We start from the raw sequence: 19221 nt of genomic DNA on the forward strand, positions 1-19221 counted from the left end.
GCTGTCCGTATGGTCTTCAATACACAGGACAGAATTTTATCTGGGATCTTTCCCTCCAAGAACCATAGGATGACAGAGTTGGAAAGGATACTGAAAATCACCCAGTTGTTTCTAATTTGCATGCCCAGAAATCTTGGGGGTGCTCAAAGTAGCAAGTGAAAATCCGTAATTAAGTTTCGATATTCCCAAAATCTTCCAGAAGCTGCACATTTTTTCGTGGTATTAACTGCCAGGTTTCCTTGGTTTGTGAGAATTATATCAGATACACACTAAATAGAGGTTCCAACTGAGATGTGTTCAGATTAAATTTCTTTTCCCATCATTGTTATGCTTAATTTGGTAAATAATTTTCCAAAATACAAGAGAGCATTGTCGAATAAAATTGGTAACATTTGGCACAACGTTTGTAATTTACAAAGCACCGTTCACCGACTTCATGTTAATTTATTCCTCACGATACTGTGACATAGCTTAACAGCAGAACCCGGACTCCTGGACTCTCGCAGTCCAGTGCTCTTTTCAACAGCTCAGGGCTTCTGGGGTTTTTTCCTTGCGTCCCAGTCTACGGAGCCTTGAAACCGCGACTCTGGAAGCACCTACCGGGCCCCCGCCACTGGGTCACACCCCGGCGACCGCTCCCTCTTCAGGCTGGGAATGCGGCTCGCCCCCAGCTGGCGTGGTGCAGGACTCCGCGCCAGGCCGTCGCCGTTCCCGTGTGGAGCGGAGACCCCAGGCCACCAAGACGGTCAGCACCCAGAGCGCGTGCGCAGAAGCTTCGCGAGCACTTCTCTCTCCCCCTCGCTCGCAAACCATTTGGCCCCCCTGCCATCCGTTCCTCTATCCGCAGCCCTTTCACCCTTTAGGACAGCCTGCCCCCCATTCGTCAGGAGCCGCAGTAGCTGCCGTGGAGCGCGGCCGGCGTTGCTAGGCCGCCGGCGGCGGCGCGCTGCGCGGGTCTGGGCGGCCCGCGGAGTCGTCTCCGCCGCCGCTCCCGCCCCTTCCGCCTCGCGTGTGCGCGCACGGCCGGCCCCCGGCGCGCCCGGGTTGGCTGCGGCGGGGCCCGCGGCGGCGGCGGCGGCGGCGGCGGCGGTCTCGACAGCGGTAGTGGTTTCTCCTCCGCTTTTAGGTTCCTCCGCCCCCTCCCGTCGGACGCTGCCGGGTGCCAGCCTTGAAAAAGCCAACTTTATTGTTCCTCAGCCCCACCTCCCGGCGCGGCGCGCGGCCTCAGGATGCACTGAGGCTGAGCGGAGGGAGGCGGCGGCGGCTCGCGGTCCCTCTCCTCTGAGCGCCCGGCCGGAGGTGGGGGGGAGTCACGATGTCTGGGAGCCGCCAGGCCGGGTCGGGCTCTGCCGGGACCAGCCCTGGCTCCTCGGCGGCCTCCTCGGTGACTTCCGCCTCCTCGTCCTTGTCCTCCTCCCCGTCGCCCCCTTCCGCGGCGGCCGCGGCGGCGGCGTCTGGCGGGGCGGCCCAGGCCGCGGGCTCGGGCGGCCTCGGGGGCCCGGCGCGGCCTGTGCTGGTGGCGGCCGCCGTGTCCGGCAGCGGCGGCGGGGCGGTGTCCGCCGGCCAGTCTCGGCTCAGCTGCGCCGCCAGGCCCAGCGCCGGCGTAGGAGGGAGCAGCTCCAGCCTCGGCAGCGGCAGCAGGAAGCGACCTCTGCTTCCCCCGCTGTGCAACGGGCTCATCAACTCCTACGAGGACAAAAGCAACGACTTCGTGTGGTGAGTTGGAAGAGCATCGCCCTCCCCTGCGCTGAATGGGGAGTTTCTCTTGCTCAGGCTGGTGGGCTCCGGTGGGAGGGTGGTCTGCTTGGTGCCTTGGCGGTGCCTTGGCGGTGCCTGCGGACATCGAGGCTGGTGGTTGATGGGGGAAGATGGGGAGCCCCGAGCCTGAGAGGGTACGGGTCATAAAGGGGACGGTGCTGGAGAGGAGGAAGTGAGGGGAGTCGAGGGAATAATTAAATGAGAGGGGGCGAGAAGGAAGGTCAGACAGATGGTTGTGCGTAAAAGGAGAAAGTTGGGCCTTGGATTTTTCTGGCTATCTGGTGAGTTAGACACCTATAGGTCCAGATTGCTTGTTGAAGTGAATTAAACTTGTAAAGGGAGAGGATTAAGCTTCCCATGGTGGAGTTGGTCAGAGTTTGCTTATTGAAAGTCTGGTAGATGGTGCGCTAGACATGGGTTATAAGCATTTTAAGAAGTAGTAATTCTTGTAAATCTCTCTCCCTGCGTATGTCTGTAAATATCCTCCCACTTCGAAGGGTAGGCCACTTACTTTTAAATCTGCAGTTAAGGCTACTGTAGTCTTAGAATCTGTTCACAAAAAAATTCCACTTGCCACTGGATGTCTTGAAAAAGGGAACCACCACGTGTATTAAATATTCTCCATGTGTCAGAGGTAACTATTAGATTTGCATAACACTATTTGATTTGGAACTTCTGGTTTGAGAAACGCCAGGTATTACACATTTGGCATCATAGTTAGCATCTCGAATGAAACAGTAGTATTCAGTTACGATATTTGGCATAGATGGGTTTTCCTTATTAAGTGCGAGATGGAGTTGATTGTTTTACTGAAAGTGTTTGGGATGTTCATTGAGTTTTGTATCCAGAACCCGATCCAAATGGTAGGATTATGAGAAGGGAATTACTTTTAGCCAAGTGAGAACTGGCAGGATTTTACGCTTTTCCTCTGGAGGAAATTGTTGATGGACTTAGTGTGTTAGTGATGTAGGAAGTTGGCCTGCACTGTCATTATAGGGGAAGTTGATTTACTTCAGGGTGAGGATGACGTGAATTGGCGTCGTTAAGTAAGATAGGGCTAGAAGTTGGAACTGTAGGAAATACATTGATTAGATTTATGTCTAGTTCTTTTTTTTTAAAACATATTTTCTTAAAAAAAATTATTTATTTTGCGAGAGAGAGAATTCCAGGCAGGTTCTGCGCTGTCAGCACAGACCCTGATGTGGGGCTCCAGCTCACAAATGGTGAGATTGTGACCTGAGCTGATATCAAGAGTCAGCTGTCAACCATCTGAGCCACTCAGGCGCTCCTTTTTTTTTAAATGTTTGTTTATTCTGTGAGAGACTCAGCACATGTAGGGGGAGGGTGGTGGGTGGGGGTGGGGGCGGGGAGTGGATCCAGAGTGGATCTCATGCTGATAGCAGAGAGCCTAATGGTGGGCTTGAACTCATGAACCTAGAACTCACTGAGATCGTGACCTGAGGCAAATTTGGTTGTTTAACGACTGACCCACCCAGACATCCTGAAGAATGAAGAAATTCATATTTTTGCTTTGGTCTTAAATTATTCTGGATTCAGAATTAATTCATTTTTCATTGAAATTTGGCCAGAATTGTGACTTATTTATACATCATTTAACCAGTTTATGGTTGAATGGGTCTGAGAGGTGTTTGTGCTCGTATCCAGTTGAGAGTGCCATATGAAGTAGAACCTAATGAAACGAAATAAGCATTTTCAGAATTTGTCTTTTTAGCCACCATTTGCATTTTAATTTTCAGAAGGCTGAGAGAAAACAAATATGCCAGCATTCATCTGGGTATCCTGAAGTAGTGTAGAAGATGTGAGAAGTAAGGGGATCCATCATTCATTGAACAGATACTTGTTTGGTTCACATTGTGTGCGAGGCACCACATGGGTTGCGTTGTACTTACTATTGGCCGTTTTGTAGGGAGTTGGAGAACCACAGAGTAATATAAACAGCTGGCATTGATTTTTTTTTTTTTTTTTTGCAGGGGTTAGGAGAGGTAAGATTATTAAAATTTTTGTTAGTCTGTCACCTACTTTTTAACAATTTGAGTCTATTCCCCCCAAGTCCTAACCTGGAAGTGCCCAGTGAAAGTCTTTAGTTAAAAATTGTGAATATTTCTCTTTCCAAGAATCTCATTAGTCCATTATTTCTCTTTTGGTGAGGTTGAATATTCAGAAGAATTCATTAATAGGAATCTATCTTCCCCATTCTCAAACTAGATTTGTCGTGGCCATCCTTTTGGGGGAAGAAAGGGATTAGGATTAGGCGGAGCCCAAGGAATCTTTTGTCATTTCTAATTGGCTTTGGGTGGTGGTTCTTGTCCTGTATACTTCCAAGGTCAAACTGAACCAACAGAAATTGCTTGATGCTTTTACATGTAAATGAAGCTAATGTTTGAATAATGGTGATAATTCCTTATTCGTCACATTTTAAACATATGTTTACATTTCATTTTGTCCTTAGAACAGTTCTGTGAAGTTATAGAGAACTTCCAACTTTTTTTTTTTTTAATGTTTTATTTATTTCTGAGAGAGAGACAGCGTGAGCAGGGGAGGGTCAGAGAGAGAGGGAGATACAGAATCTGAAGCAGGATCCAGGCTCTGAGCTAGCTGTCCGCACAGAGCCTGATGCAGGGCTGGAATCCATGAACCATGAGATTATGACCTGAGCTGAACCCGCTGAGCCTCCCAGGCGCTCAGAACTTCCAATTTTGATATGATACAAATATAATTGTATTCCTATGGATGCACAGATAAGTAATTTTGTTTCAGATTGGACAGCTAAGGGCAAAATGAGAACTCAGATCTCCCAGTTCTCAATTTAGTGCTTTATTTGTATTTTTTAGCCTATTGCGCTCCCCCTTTTTAAAAAAAGATTTTATTATGGGGCGCCTGGGTCGTTCAGTCGGTTAAGCATCCCGACTTTGGCTCAGGTCATGATACCGTGATGGTTCGTGGATTCGAGCCCTTGGGTCGGGCTCTGTGCTGACAGCTCAGAGCCTGGAGCCTGTTTCAGATTCTATATCTCCCTCACTCTGACCCTCCTCTGCTCACGCTGTTTCTCTCTCTCTCTCTCTCTCTCTCTCTCTCTCTCAGAAATAAATAAAACATTAAAAAAATTTAAAAAGATTTTGTTTTTATGTAATCTCTGCACCCAACTCAGGGTTTGAATGTTCAGTCCCAAAATTTAAGAGTTGCAAGGTCTACCAAGAGTTGCATGGTCCACCAGTTGAGCCAGCCAGGCACCCTTAGCCTGGTGGTTCTTAAATGTGGTAGGTTGGAGGGAAACAGCTGTTTCATAATCACATGAGATATACTGTTTATCCCTGACCACTCCCTGCCACATCCTAAGAGGATATACCGGAATTGGAGGCTTGAGTTGTAGTGTCATTTGCAAAAGCTACCTAGGTGATAATGACCTGTCTTTTCCCTTTTTTGAGAATAGTAAAATCAAATGCCTGATTTTCAGTAACACACATTGGCTTCTCTTGATTTCTATCATATTTGTAAGTAAGTTTATATTTAATTGCGTAATTGATTTTATGGATTTATGGTTTTCACTTAAATATTGTTTTCAAACAAAAGAACTGAAAGTATTAAGTTGCAGATAATCCTTTTTAAAAGTTAGTTATTGTGAGATTAAAGAGCACAAGAGAGAAAGAGAGTTTCAAGCAGGTTCCGCACTGGAACTACACGTAGAGCCTGATTTTGGTCTCGAACTCAAAGACCATGAGATTGTGACCTGAGCCAAAATCAGGAGTCAGACACTTAACCATCTGAGCCACCCAGGTGCCCCAGGTTGCAGATAATTCTGTGTTATAGTTGGAGAATCTGTACTACAGGAGAGAGTAGTATTTAGCTTGAAGTTGGATAAATCTTTAATATTCAAAGGAAAGTCTTTGTTACTTTGATTTTTCTAATTTTTCTTATATGATCTGTTTAACTAAATTAATGAGTCTAAGATGACTTTTTTCTATCACATTAGTCAGACACTCATCCGACTGAGCCACCCAGGTGCCCCAAGTATTTTCTTATTTATTTTTTTAATGTTTATTTTTGACAGAGAGCTAGCCAGCATGAGTGGGGTAGGGGCAGAAAGAGAGAGAGAGACAGAGAGACAGACAGACAGAATCTGAAAGTGGCTCCAGGCTTGGAGCTGTCAGTACAGAACTGGATGCAGGGCTCCAACTCAGGAATGGTGAGATCATAATCTAGACCAAAGTCAGATGCTTAACTGACTAAGCCACCCAGGCGCCCCAGAAATAAGTATTTTCAAGTAGATAGTAAGCCCCCTTGTGGGAAAGTTAATTCTGATCACCTGCCTAATACAGACTAGGTAGGATGTACATTGAATAGATCTGTTAAATAAATATGTGACACTCTTTCTTGTGTCATATTATTGATAATAGACTATCCTGAAGGAACTCACGATTTAATGCAGAGACAGAGACTCATATAATTATAGTACCATATGCTGGCATCGTTCCTTCTGTTAGTACCATGGCAGACGTTATTCTTCTGAATTGACATGTATGTCTGAGTCCTCAACACAGCACTCTAGGAAGCCATTACCTACTAATCACATCTAGCACTAAAGATGAAACCTATCGATCATCCTTGCTATTGTGTTTTCCTAGCTGTCAAAAAGTGAAATAAAATAGGAAAAGTCACATAACATGTCATGAAAAAGACAACTTTGTTTGAACTTTTGGTTACATACTTATATACAGTGTATGTGCAATGTATGTTTTACTGGGTATCAGGGTGAAAAATTTTTGAAAGTCCCTGAATTATGGTGTATAATTTCCCTTGCAACCAAAAAGTAAATGGAAAATTGAGGTGAACTTTTGAAACCATAGTGATATTTTAAAGAGCTGTTAAAGTGTATTCCAACTACAGAAATAAACTGTAGAATTCATTATGTTGTTATTGTAGTAGCATCAGGCAAGAACTTCCTTGAATCTGCAGAACTGAAACTTGATGAATCTTTTGCTTTATAATGCATGAACCATTTGGATGACAGTGATGGCGAATGATATTAAATCATAGAAGTTCATCCTGCTCCTTCTGGCTGTCAGATGGTATGTCATCAGCATCATTGTCAGCAGAAGACTTATTAGGTCAATCAGATGGTAGAGCAAATGAAAGAGAAGATTATGCATATGAAAGACTGATCAACTTGAATTCTGGTCTGTAAATTGAAAGGAAGGTACTGGTGCAGTTCATTACTAAAGAATGTGTTGATTAATAGCTACCTTTTCCTTTTTACAGATCTTCTTTCTTTTTTAAGTTTATTTTTGAGAGAGAGAGAGCGCAAGTGAGCAGGGGAGGGAGAGAGACCATCCTAAGCAGGCTCTGAGCTGTCAGCATGGAGCCCAGGCAGGGCTCAAACCCAGGAACCGTGAAATCATGGCCCCCAAACCTTTTCTGATAATAAACTGACATTACTTATTCTAAAAATTGCTTTCTTTTTTTTTTAAAAAGATTTTATTTTTGTAAGTAATCTCTACACCCAGTGTGGGGTTGGAATCCATGACCTGGAGATCAAGAGTCACATGCCCTAACTACTAAGCCAACTAGGAGCCCCTAAAAATTGTTATTGATGAAAGTAACTGAAGCCTTAAACCTTGTTGCTCATTTTTTCTCCTTGAATGTATATATTGTTACTGGTGTTTTCTTTTTGTTTTGAATACTTACTTTAGCCCGCAGTCCTTTTCCTCAAAGCTGCCGTAGCTTGGGAGAAAAGCTTTAACGGTGGAATTATTCAGTCTTTTCTTTCCTGTTAAAATTTGTACTATATAAAATAAAATGCTTCTTAAATTCTTAACTTGTTTTAATAAGTGGCGTTTCCCCATCTTTGCCCTTCACTTTGCTTGTTCTTTGCCTTCTTTCTTCATACATGTATGTGCCACTTTCTAGATGTATAGGTTCCTACCATCTCACCTAATAGTTTCATTGAGAGTAACGTTTTCTCTTCATATAAGTTAATTGTTCTTCCATTTTTCATAAGTAAGTTTCATGAACTGTTTTTGTCTCTGATTCTATGTAGAGAGAAAGTAGGGTTGTAAAATAGGTGGTCTGATTTCTTTCATTTTAATTCTGGTATTAACTGTGGAAGTCCATCTTTCTGTCTTCCCAGTCTGTGCGGTTTGGGGTGGGTGCTGTTCTTCACCAAATCCCGAGTTGCAACACATGATGCCAGGCCCAAGTGATCTCGTGTATTGAATTCCGTGGCTTCAGTATTACTTCATAGATGGGCATTTTGGCTTTGATGGACGTGTTGAGGCAAAGTGGGTTAAGTAAAAATTACAGATAACTATTTTGGGGACTCTTTTATATACTTCAAATTCAGAGTTAATAAATGCCAAGTCCGCTCTAAAGTGCTTGCTGTACTAACCATTGGCTTGGTATACATACTCCTGATAAAATACATGCTCTACCATAAGCTGTTACTATTTGCAAGGCATTGTTCTTTTTTTTTTTCTTTAATGTTTATTTACTTGGGGGAGGGAGGGGCAGAGAGAGAGGAGGAACTCCAAGTGGGCTGACAGCACAGAGCCCAACATAGGGCTTGAACTCAAACTGTGAGATCATGACCTGAGCTGAAGTTGGATGCTTAATGGACAGAGCCACCCAGGTGTCCCTGCAAGGCATTGTTCTAATGGCTTAACATTACCTATTTAATCTTCAGGATGATTGCTTGATACAGATACTTTCATAATTTCCATTTTATAGATGTGGAAATGAAGATCAGAGAGGTTTTGAAATTGGTTGCAGTTCATATAGTTAATAGTGGTGCTATCAATATTTATATCCAGACATTTTGGCTCAGAGCTGAAGTTAACCACTGTATTACCTTGCCTTTAATTCAGAGGCTGGAGATTTTGTTAAATTTTTTTTTTAATGTTTATTTTTGAGAGACAGACAGAATGTGAGTGGGGGAGGGGCAGAGAGCAAGATGGAGACACAGAATCTGAAGAGGCTCCAGGCTCTGAGCTGTCAGCAGAGAGCCTGATACGGGGCTTGAACTGCAAGATCATGACCTGAGCAGAAGTCAGATGCTTAACCAAATGAGCCACCCAGGCACCCCTGGAGATTTTATTTTTATTTATTTAAAAAAATGTTTTTTAATGCTTTATTTATTTCTAAGAGAGAGAGAGAGAGACAGCGTGAGCAGGGGAGGGTCAGAGAGAGAAGGAGATACAGAATCTGAAACAGGCTCCAGCCTCTGAGCTAGCTGTCAGCACAGAACCCGACATGGGGCTCGAACCCACAAAGTATGAGACCATGACCTGAGCTGAAGTCGGATGCTTAACCGCCTGAGCCACCCAGGCGCCCCTGGAGATTTTGCTTAAAATCAGCTTTATTAAGGTATACTTTGTATACAATAGAAATAACTAGTTTTAATTGTATAGTTTAGTGAGTTTTGATAAGTGAATACATGTGTGTGATCACCACCCTAATCAAGACCTAGAACATTTAATATCACTCTAGAAAGTTCACTTGTGCCAACACTTTGCACTGTATCCTCTCCCCCCACTTCAACGCCTGGCAACCAGTGATTTTTCTAGCACTATAGTTTTGCTTTTCCTACGATTTTGTATTAAGGGAGCTTTCATTCAATATGTAGTCTTTTGTGTAGTCTTTTTTAAAAAAAATCTTTTATTTATTTTTGAGGGGGGAGGGGCAGAAAGAAAGACAGACAGAGGCTCTGAATCTGGCTTTGTGCTGACAGCAGAGAGCCTGATGCAGGGCTTAAACTCACAAATCATGACCTTAGCTGAAGTCAGACATTCAACCTACTGAGCCACCCAGGTGCCCCATAATTTGGGTTAATTTAAATCTATGACTCAATTTGGGAAGATAATGACATTTTAACAATTTTGAATCTTTATCCATGAACATAGTGTATTTCTTCAAATATTTAGGTCTTTAATTTTTCTCAGCAGCGTTTTTATGATTTTGTAGTTTTCAGTGTTTGGAACTTGCATGTAATTTGTTAAACTTAGCCCAAAGTGTTTCATTTATTGATGATGTTGTAAATGTTATTTTAATGTCAACTTCTAATTGTTGCTAATATATAGAAATAACAATTTTATTTATTTTTGAGAGAGATCATGAGAGGGGCATAGAGAGAGGGAGAGAGAGAATCCCAAGCAGGCTCCATGCTGTCGGTTCAGAGCCTGACACGGAACTTGAACTCATGAACCATGCGATCTTGACCTCAGCCAGAATCAAGAGTTGGACACTCAACTGACTGAGCCATGTAGGTGCCCCAATAAAATTTATTTTTGTATGTTACCATTGTATCCCATGATTGATAAATTTACTTAAACAGTTTTTTTTCCAATTTGCATGCCCCACTTACTAATTTTTAAAGCGGTTTTTTTTTGTTTGTTTTTTTTTGGCATTTTCATGAGTGATAACTGGTCTGTGGTGTTCTTGTAAAAAATATATATGTATATATATGTGTGTTTATGTATGTATGTGAAGTTTATCTTATGTATATAAAGGATTTGGTTTTGATATCAGGTGTATTAATTTGCTAGGTTTGCCATAACATAATGGACAGACTGGGTGGTGTAAATAACAGAAATATATTTTCTTACAGTTTGAGGCTAGGAGTCTAAGGTCAGGTATTCGTAGGTTTGGGTTCTTCGGAGACCTCCCTCCTTGTCTTACAGACAGCCACCTTGCTCTGTCTTCACATGGTCACCCCCATGATCTGTGTTGTCTGTATTCTAGTCTCTCTTTTTTTTTTTTTTTTACTGATTTTTAAAAGTTTTATTTATTTGGGGGGTGGGCAGAGAGAGAGGAAGAGAGAGAGATTACCTAAGCAAGCTTTGCACTGCCAGTACAGAGCCCCATGCGGGGCTCAAAACCAAGATCATGACCTGAGCCAGCTGACTGCAACTGAGCCACTCAAGCACCTCTCTAATTTCTTCCTCTCCTTCCTCTTCCTCCTTCTCCTCCATTTTGGTTCTTCCTTTTAATTTTTTAAAAAATTTATTTTGAGAGAAAGTGCAAGTCGGGGAGGAGCAGACACAGAGGGAGAGAGAGAATTCCAAGTAGGCTCCATGCTGTCATTCCAGAGCCTGATGTGGGGCTTGAACACATGAACTATGAAGTGTGATCATGACCTGAGCTGTAATCAAGAGTCACTTAACCGACTGAACCACCTTTTCTATATCTGTTTTAATTAAAGTAGGTTTCTTGTAGATTACATATATTTGAGTTTCCCTTTTTAATTTAATAAGAGGATTTGCCCATTAATTGGTTAGGTAGTTTATATTTTAACAATATTATGATATGGTTGGTTTTGTCTTGCTATTTGCTTTCTGTTTTTCTCTTCTTTTCCTTTTTTGTCTCTTCTTTCTTTCCTTCTTTTGGATTAATTTGGTATTTTTAAGATTTCTATTTTATTTCCACTATTGACTTATTAGTGATAATTGTGTGGGGTGTGCATGTATGTGTGTGTTTGGCATGGAATGCTTGCTCTAGGGTTTACAGTACTCATTTTTTTGGTAATATTTATTTAAAAAATGTTTTTAATGTTTTATTTATTTCTGAGAGAGAAAGAGAGACAGCGTGAGCAGGGGAGGACCAGAGAGAGAGGGAGATAACAGAATCTGAAACAGGCTCCAGGCTCTGAGCTGGCTGTCAGCACAGAGCGCGATGCAGGGCTCGAACCCACGAACTACAGGATCATGACCTGAGCTGAAGTCGGACGCCCAACCAACTGAGCCACCCAGGCTCCCCTATTTAAAAAAAAAAATTTAATGTTTATTTTTGAGAGAGACAGAATGTGAGCAGGGGAGGGGCAGAGAGAGGGAGACACAGAATCTGAAGCAGGCTCCAGGTTCTTAGCTGTCAGCACAGAGCCCGATGCTGGGCTTGAACCCACAAATGGCGAGATCGTGACCTGAAGTCAAGTGCTTAATGGACTGAGCCACCCAAGTGCCCCTAAAATTTTTTTGATTATATTCAATGTAGTGCATGTCCTGTATCTCATTGTGGCTTGGTTTGTTTTCTTATATTGACTAGTGATATTGAACATCTTTTTATGGACTTACTGGCTATTCTGTTACTACTTTTTGAAGGTTGTGTTTTGATCTTCAATAATTAACTTGAGTCAGTCAACAATATACCTTTTCATAGCCAAAGCAAAGTTCAGAGAAAAGTCATTGTCCAGATTTTCACCTTTTGGTTGAATGCAATTTCTGTGCAGGTATGTGTTATTTATAGTTTTGGGCTTTTCATTCAAGAATGGGAGGCTGGGGGTGCCTGGGGGCTCAGGCGGTTAAGTGTCCAACTTTGGCTCAAGTCATGATCTCACAGTTTGTGAGCCCGCATTGGGCTCTGTGCTGACAGTTTGGAGCCTGCTTCAGGTCCTCCATTTCCCTCCCACCTCTGTACTTCCACGATAGGTGCATGTGCACGTGCACTCTCAAAAATAAACATAAAAAAAAAGGAACAGAAAGCTAATTTAATTGGATTATGATTTAAATTCAGTACTGTATTTATAAAATAAAACTTAATCATTAAAACAATTTTTTAAGTAAGTTACTTTAAAAAATGCACATAGGGATACAAAGGATACATCTTGCATGCAGTTTAGAGCTGTCTTTTACCCCTGGATAGTGGGCTAGAGGTGTTGTCCATATAAGATATGGACACCTCACCTGTCTGTACTTCCTTATGATAGAGATTTCTGTTTCTGTGGCCCCTCTTCTGTAGGCATCTGTGTTTTTATTTTGTGTGAACTTGGTATCTTATTCTTCAGCCTATTGGTCTGTGATTGGCCTCTTCTGAAGTGTGATTAAAATAGAGCAATTACGTCATCTTGGAATTGGCTTGAAAGGATGTTTTGGGTCAATCAAGTTTTAGGAATTTGAAATAAGTAAACACCTGAAAGGACTATTTTGATTAAAGTTCTTGATACAGTATTGTTGGAAGGACAGTATTTTGCAAACTAATATCCTTGAGAAGCAGAAGATAGCAGCTGTTAGTCACGTTAATGGTAGAGCACTAGTGAAGATCTGTATTGCTGTGCTGAAGCCTGTAGATCCACTTTGAATCCACCCCTCTAGATCTTATGAGGCCTAGTCCTGGTGTTCCCCAACAAGGCCTTTGTCTTAATTCCTCCACCTATGTTAAATGTATACAAACCGAATGAAAATTTTCCAATTCTAAGCCTTTGATGGTAGTTAGAACTGATGCTCTGCTTGAGGAGGAGTCTTGGCAATGTGTGAAAGGAAAGCGTCCAGGACAAGACTGAGAGTGTATTAGGTAATTTCATGCTGGAGGAATAGTGACACTTCTTGGTCATGTTTGATTTCCTGATCGCAGCTACTTTTTATTTTTTATTTTTCTGGTGAATACCAGAGGTTGGCTCTCCTTTATCTTTTCATGCCTGTTACTTGTATTTTTTGAAAGTTTTAATTAATTAATTTATTTAGAGAGAGATTGCACATGTGTGAGTGTGGGGGAAGGCAGAGAGGGAGAGGGAAGAGTGAATCCCAGGCAGCTCTGTGCTGTCCGCTCGGGGCTTGATTCAGGAACCCTGACCTGGCCCAGCCATGACCTGAGCTGAAATCAAGAGTCAGATGCCTAAGTGACTGAACCACCCAGGTGCCCCACCTGTTAGTGGTTTTAATAATCATGGTCCTTTCTATCCTGGCCCATTGTGGTCTTACCCTTTTAAAATCTCTGCCCCTCAAAATAAATAAACCAACATTTAGGAGAAGAAAGTTGTTTTGAGGCTCCCTTGTCCCCTTTATTTATTTTTGAGAGAGTGGGAAAGCTTGACTAGGGGAGGGGCAGGGAGAGAGAAAAAGAATCCCAAGCAGGCTCTGCACTGCCAGCCTGGAGCTTGACACGGGGCTCGAACCCACGGACCATGAGATCATGACCTGAGTGAGCCCAAGCTGTACGCTTAACTGACTGGGCCACTACTTTTTTTTTTTTTTTTTTTAAGTTTTTAAGTTTGTGTGTCTGTATGTGAACTCTATACCCAGCGTGGGGCTTGAACTCATGACTCTGAGATCAAGAGTTGCATGTTCTGCTTTTATTCGTAGAATATGTGACGTAAGATGTTAAACCCAGGTCTTAATGGAGATAGGTTAGGTAGAAATACCAAATAAATTTAATCTCTACTTTTGAAAAAAATATTTAGTTGTTTCTTTGGGGCATTTTATCCTACCAAGTGAAAGTAGGAAGGTGTGGTGATGGGACAGAGGCTGGAACTGCATGGCCCTCTCTGAAGGTTGCTGTGGAAGATCGCACGCTACTGGTTGAAAGGAGGATTTGCCGTTTATTTTCTCCTTTTCACTCATTTCCTTGTCTTTGAAGGAAATTCTCTGGGGCCAGCTGAAAATAGAGGATGGCTTGGGGATGCTTACATGGCTACTGGTAAAGGGGAAGGAGGAAGCTAGAGAAATTGGAAGTTTTGGATATTTTGAGAGGAAGAAAGAAATATTCCTGTGGCTACTGACTTTTTGCTTGGATGTCTTATTCTCAAAGGATGAACATAAGATTTTGTTTATTTGAAATAATTTTCCTTCTAAGGTTTTCTATGTGCTGATAGTTTCCACATAGTGCTGCATATTGTTTGTTTCCCTTATCTTCTGAGATGGTAGCGTGATGCAAGTGCACTGACTTAGAAACCCTGAAATTTAACTTTAGGCAAATATATGATTGACTTAGAGTCTGTTTTCTTCATAAATTAAGATACAGTAATATTCTATTATAGGATTATGAAGTTTAGATTATAGAATACATGTACAAATATATTGTGAATTATAAAATTACTGAAAAGAATTGTTAAAGTTTGGCATTTGGTACCCAACTATGAAAGTGGTTCTTTGGTTTAGAGAGGATGTAACCACTCTTTATTTTTTTAAACGACTCTAGATTGTACCTTGCTCTGATTATCTTGGTAATGGTATGTTTTTAGTACCTAACCTTTGAAACATTTGAATGGTTTGTTAGTTAGAACCAGAACTGATATGAGGCATTTGAAACATTTTGTTGCAGCATAATGGAGTTCATGTCAGTACCATGATCTACATGGATTGAACAGTGTACTTACTGTTTTATTGAAGAGTTTTGAGACTATATTGTGTACTAGTCAATAAATTTGGATGCTGTTTTTGAAGCAGGGAGATAGAATCCCAAGCAGGCTCCATGCCCAGTGTTGAGGGGGGGCTCGGTCCCATAACCATGACGTCATTCATGACCTGAACCATAACCAAGAGTTGGACCGTTAACCAAATAAGCCACCCAGTACACCCTGCAGTGGTGGTTTTTACATGCAGTTAAATGACATGGATAACCTTTTGGCAACCTTAAGGCTGTGCAGTATAATAATATCTGCCTTTAGTTTTTGTAGGTGGATATGGAAATGTCTTCATAAGAGCTCTTGGATGCTCCATCTTTTTCTTTTAAAGTTAAAAAATTTTTTTAATGTTTATTTTTGAGTGAGAGAGAGAGTGGCAGGGGAATGGTAGAGGGGGAGACACAGAATCCAAAGTGGGCTCCAGGCTCTGAGCTGTCAGCATAGAGCCTGACATGGGGCTTGAACAATGACCTGAGCTCAGCTGGACACTTAACCAACTGAGCTATCCAGGCGTTCTGGATGCTCTGTCTTTTTTTTTTTTTTTTTCCTTTCTATGTTTTAATTTAGATAATATCTGTTGGCCGATCTTTATACATTCATACCTTCTTTCCTTACGTTTCATGTATTGATGAGCCCATGGAAGTAATCCTTTGTGTTTGATGTGTTTCTAAAATTTCTAGCAATTATATTTTACTCTCTAATGAATGCACGTCTTTTGCTATATTTTTAAGCATTGTATTTTTAAGCTATAGGCTTTTAATTGGTCCTTTGTATATCTTCTGTTTTCCTCATTATACTTTTGTGATCCTTTAAATCATTGAGCATATTTGTAATATATGTTTTTAAGTCTTTTCTGCTAATTCTGTTTACTGTCTTTTTGTTTCTCTTGACTGGTTTTCCTCCTTTTTATGGGTCACATTTTCCTGCTGTTGTACATGTCTAGTAATTTTTTTCATTGGCGTGTGGACATTATAAACTTATCATTACTGAATGCTGGATTTTGTTTTCTTCCTCTGCACAGAGTATTGGACTTTGTTCTGGCAGGAAGTAAAGTTCCTTGCAGATCAGTTTGATCCTTTTGAGTATTATATTTTTTAATTAAGTTAATTTTTTGTAATTAAAGTTTTGGTTTTCAGAAAATTATAGATTCACATTCATTTGTTATGAATAAAGTTAAACATTTTTTGAGGGTGGGTTATGAGGAGCCATTTTTCTAGAACTAGTTTAGTTCCACGCTAATGACTCTTCCAGGTTTTCTATTAAATACCCTGTATTTTATTGTTTCTTAGTCATTTTTAACTGATCTTGTTGAGTTTTACCCTGGGCACATATGATTTATTTTCAACAGCAGACTTGAGAACCCTTTGTAGATTTCTAGAATTCTTTGTCTTTGGTGTCCTGCCCTGTAAAGTCTTTTGCCTTTATCTTTACTAGACTCAGTGAGATTGTGGTGCTGTTTGGTTTCTCCCTTCTTCGGCCTGTGAAGGTTTCTGTGAAGGCAAAAAGCTGGGTCTGTGAGATAGTGTTTTCTTCATTTGTTCCCCTTCGCTCAGATCACAGTACCGTGCTGCCTACTGCCCCATCCCTCCTCCCCTTCTTGTTTTCTAAGTGTACACAGCAAGAGGGTGAGTCTGCTTACAGTTAGGTTTTTACCTCAAGCACAGAGTGAGGGGTTTGTGTTTCTCAGTGCCCTTTGGCCCGTTCAAGGCTTTGTTTTGTTTGCTTTGTTTTACTTTGTCATACTTCTTTGATTCTAAACTGAACTTTTTTTTTCTTCTTTTACACTTTGACATATCTGAAGCTTGGATTATGTTTTATAGGTTTTATAATTAAAAAAAATTCCTGTTTGGTAGGTGGTAGTTGTATGTAGCTTCATGTCATTTCATGTGGTTGTGTGAACAGAGAAAAATGCCTGCCTCAAAACTTGAGTTTAGGTTGCAGCAGATTGGGAGAAATTCTCTGAGACAGTTGTGAATTATTGTTTTATTCCCTGTGAACGAAATACTTGTATGTGGGAGTGAAGGGTGGAGGAGGTTCTGGGATGTGGTGAATTAGACATGTTTAGCAACATTCCTAAAGCTGGAGTCAGATGTAGGTTAGCTGGCTAAATGTAAACCTGGCTTAAGATCCCAGTACCAATAAATGTTACCTCACCAAAGTCATGGAGAATATTGTGTGGAAAATCTGGATATCTATAACTTAGTCAAAAGTGATTCAGAAAAGATAGACTTTGAAGAATGAGAATTTTGTAGGAAAATTCTAATTATATGCATGTGCGTATTTTTTTCACAACAGAGGTATATGATAAAACTTGTTTAAAAGAGTGTTTTAGAGAAACATAAAGTTACTATTCATTAGCAGAGTTGTTTCTTTTTTGGTGGTGTAATGTTACACCTTGCTGTGGATGACATTCTTTTTTTTTTTTTTTCCCAATTTTTTGACATTCTTAGATCCTATTGAATAAGAGATTTTCTTCCTTTCCCCATTTCATTTTTTACTCTCTGGACTTCTTGTTGATTTATATATGTCCTTGAATACATGTAACCCTGTGAAATATATTTTCTGGATGTTTTACATTTATATAAGTTGCATTATGCCACAGATCTTTTCATTTCTATTTTCACTTGACAAAGCGTTTAGTCATGTCTCCATGTACCTTTGGTTCATTCCTTCTGACTATTGCATGAAATTTTATAGTGTATATTCAATTCAAGCACATTTTGCTTCTTCATTCCAGTAATTATGAGCATTAGGGCTCCTTCTAATTCCCTGTTGTCCTAAGTGTGTGGTTTGTTGCAGGTATCGTCATGCATGGCTCCACACAAACACACATACACACAAATGCGCAGCTGCGTATGTATATATAAGTACCTATGTACATATGCGTTTATACATTTAAATACATGTGTTACATACATACGTATAATCAAGTATGTGCAGATGTATATATCTTTAGCTATTTACATGTAATCTCAGGAGTGGGATTACTGGGTCGTAAATATATGAATAGTCAATGTAGGTTGCTTGCTAAAATATCTGTTTTTCGTATCTTACCTTACATGTGATATTCCAGTGTTCTAATACCTAATGGCAATAAATTGTTATTTTGTTGTGTTTTATATATTTAAATTTTTTTAGGTTTATTTATTTTGAGTGAGAGAGAGAGCAGGGGAGGGGCAGAGAGACAGGATGAGAGAGAATCCGAAGCAGGCTCTGTATTGTCAGTGTAGAGAGTGATGTGGGCTCGAACTCAGGAACCATGAAATCATGACCTGAGCTGAAATCAAGACTTGGACTCTGCTTAACCGACTGAGCCACCCAGGCACCTCTTTAAAAAAAAATTTTTTTAAATATTTAATTTTGAGAGAGAGAGAGAAAGAGAGACAGAGTGTGAGCAGGGGAGGGGCAGAGAGAGAGAGGGAGACAGAATCTGAAACAGGCTCCAGGCTCCAAGCTGTCAACACAGAGCTTGACACAAGGCTCAAACCCATGAACCGCAAGGTGTGATCAGAGCCAAAGTCGGATGCTTAACTGACTGAGCCACCCAGGTGCCACTCCCCCTTTTTGTTTTTTGCATTTTTTGATTACTACTGAGTTGGAATATTTTTTTCATACACTTGAAAGGCGATGTATTGTCCCCTTCTGTGAATTAGGAATTCACATTTCCCCCTTCTTTTTTTCTTTTAAGATTTTATTTATTTACTATTTGTCTATTTGGGAGAGAGAGAGAGAGCTTGTGAGTGGGGGGGTGAGGGGCAGAGGGAGAGAGAGAATCTTAAGCAGGCTCCACACCTGATGTGGGGGCTCTATCCCATGATCCCTGGGATCGTGACTAGAACTGAAATCAAGAGTCAGATCCTCAACAGACTAAGCCACCCAGGTGCCCCTAAAGATTTTATTATTTTATTGTTTTTAAGTTGTTTTAAAACTTATTTATTTTATTTATTTTGGCAGAGACAGCGTAAGTGGGGGAGAGGTAGAGAGAAGGGGAGAGAGTTGCCAGTGCAGAGCCCGACACAGGGTTCAAACTCACGAAACTGTGAGATCATGACCTGAGCTGAAACCAAGAGTCAGACGCTTAACTGACTGAGCCACCCAGGTGCCCCTAAAGATTTTATTTTTAGGTAATCTCCACACCCAACATGGGGCTCAAGCTCTCAACCCTGAGATGAAGAGTCACGAGCTCCACCAACTGAGCCTGCCAGGTGACCTGGCTGTTGGATTTTCTTTCGTTCTCTTTTTAGGAGTCCTTTGTGTTACATGAACAGTCCCAGTAGGTCTGTAAGCCATTTGTTATTTTTCCCTCTTGTTATGTGATGCCATTGTGTCAGGAGTCCATA

General features: G+C 41.2%; 1 protein-coding gene across 3 annotated transcripts in view; it reads left to right on the forward strand.

Moving 5' to 3' along the window:
* Positions 1–1232: 1232 nt before the first annotated feature.
* COP1 (COP1 E3 ubiquitin ligase) overlaps positions 1233–19221 on the forward strand; it is a 226234-nt gene continuing 208245 nt past the window's right edge. For all 3 annotated transcript variants that reach the window (XM_039242351.1, XM_039242352.1, XM_039242353.1), the window contains exon 1: positions 1233–1716. In XM_039242351.1, coding sequence (XP_039098282.1) covers positions 1316–1716 — 401 coding nt within the window. In that variant the 5' untranslated portion in view covers positions 1233–1315. The remainder of the gene's footprint in view (positions 1717–19221) is intronic.

Source organism: Hyaena hyaena, unplaced genomic scaffold (assembly GCF_003009895.1).
Source record: "Hyaena hyaena isolate Hyena2069 unplaced genomic scaffold, ASM300989v1 scaffold_209, whole genome shotgun sequence".
Taxonomy (NCBI): Eukaryota; Metazoa; Chordata; class Mammalia; order Carnivora; family Hyaenidae; genus Hyaena; species Hyaena hyaena.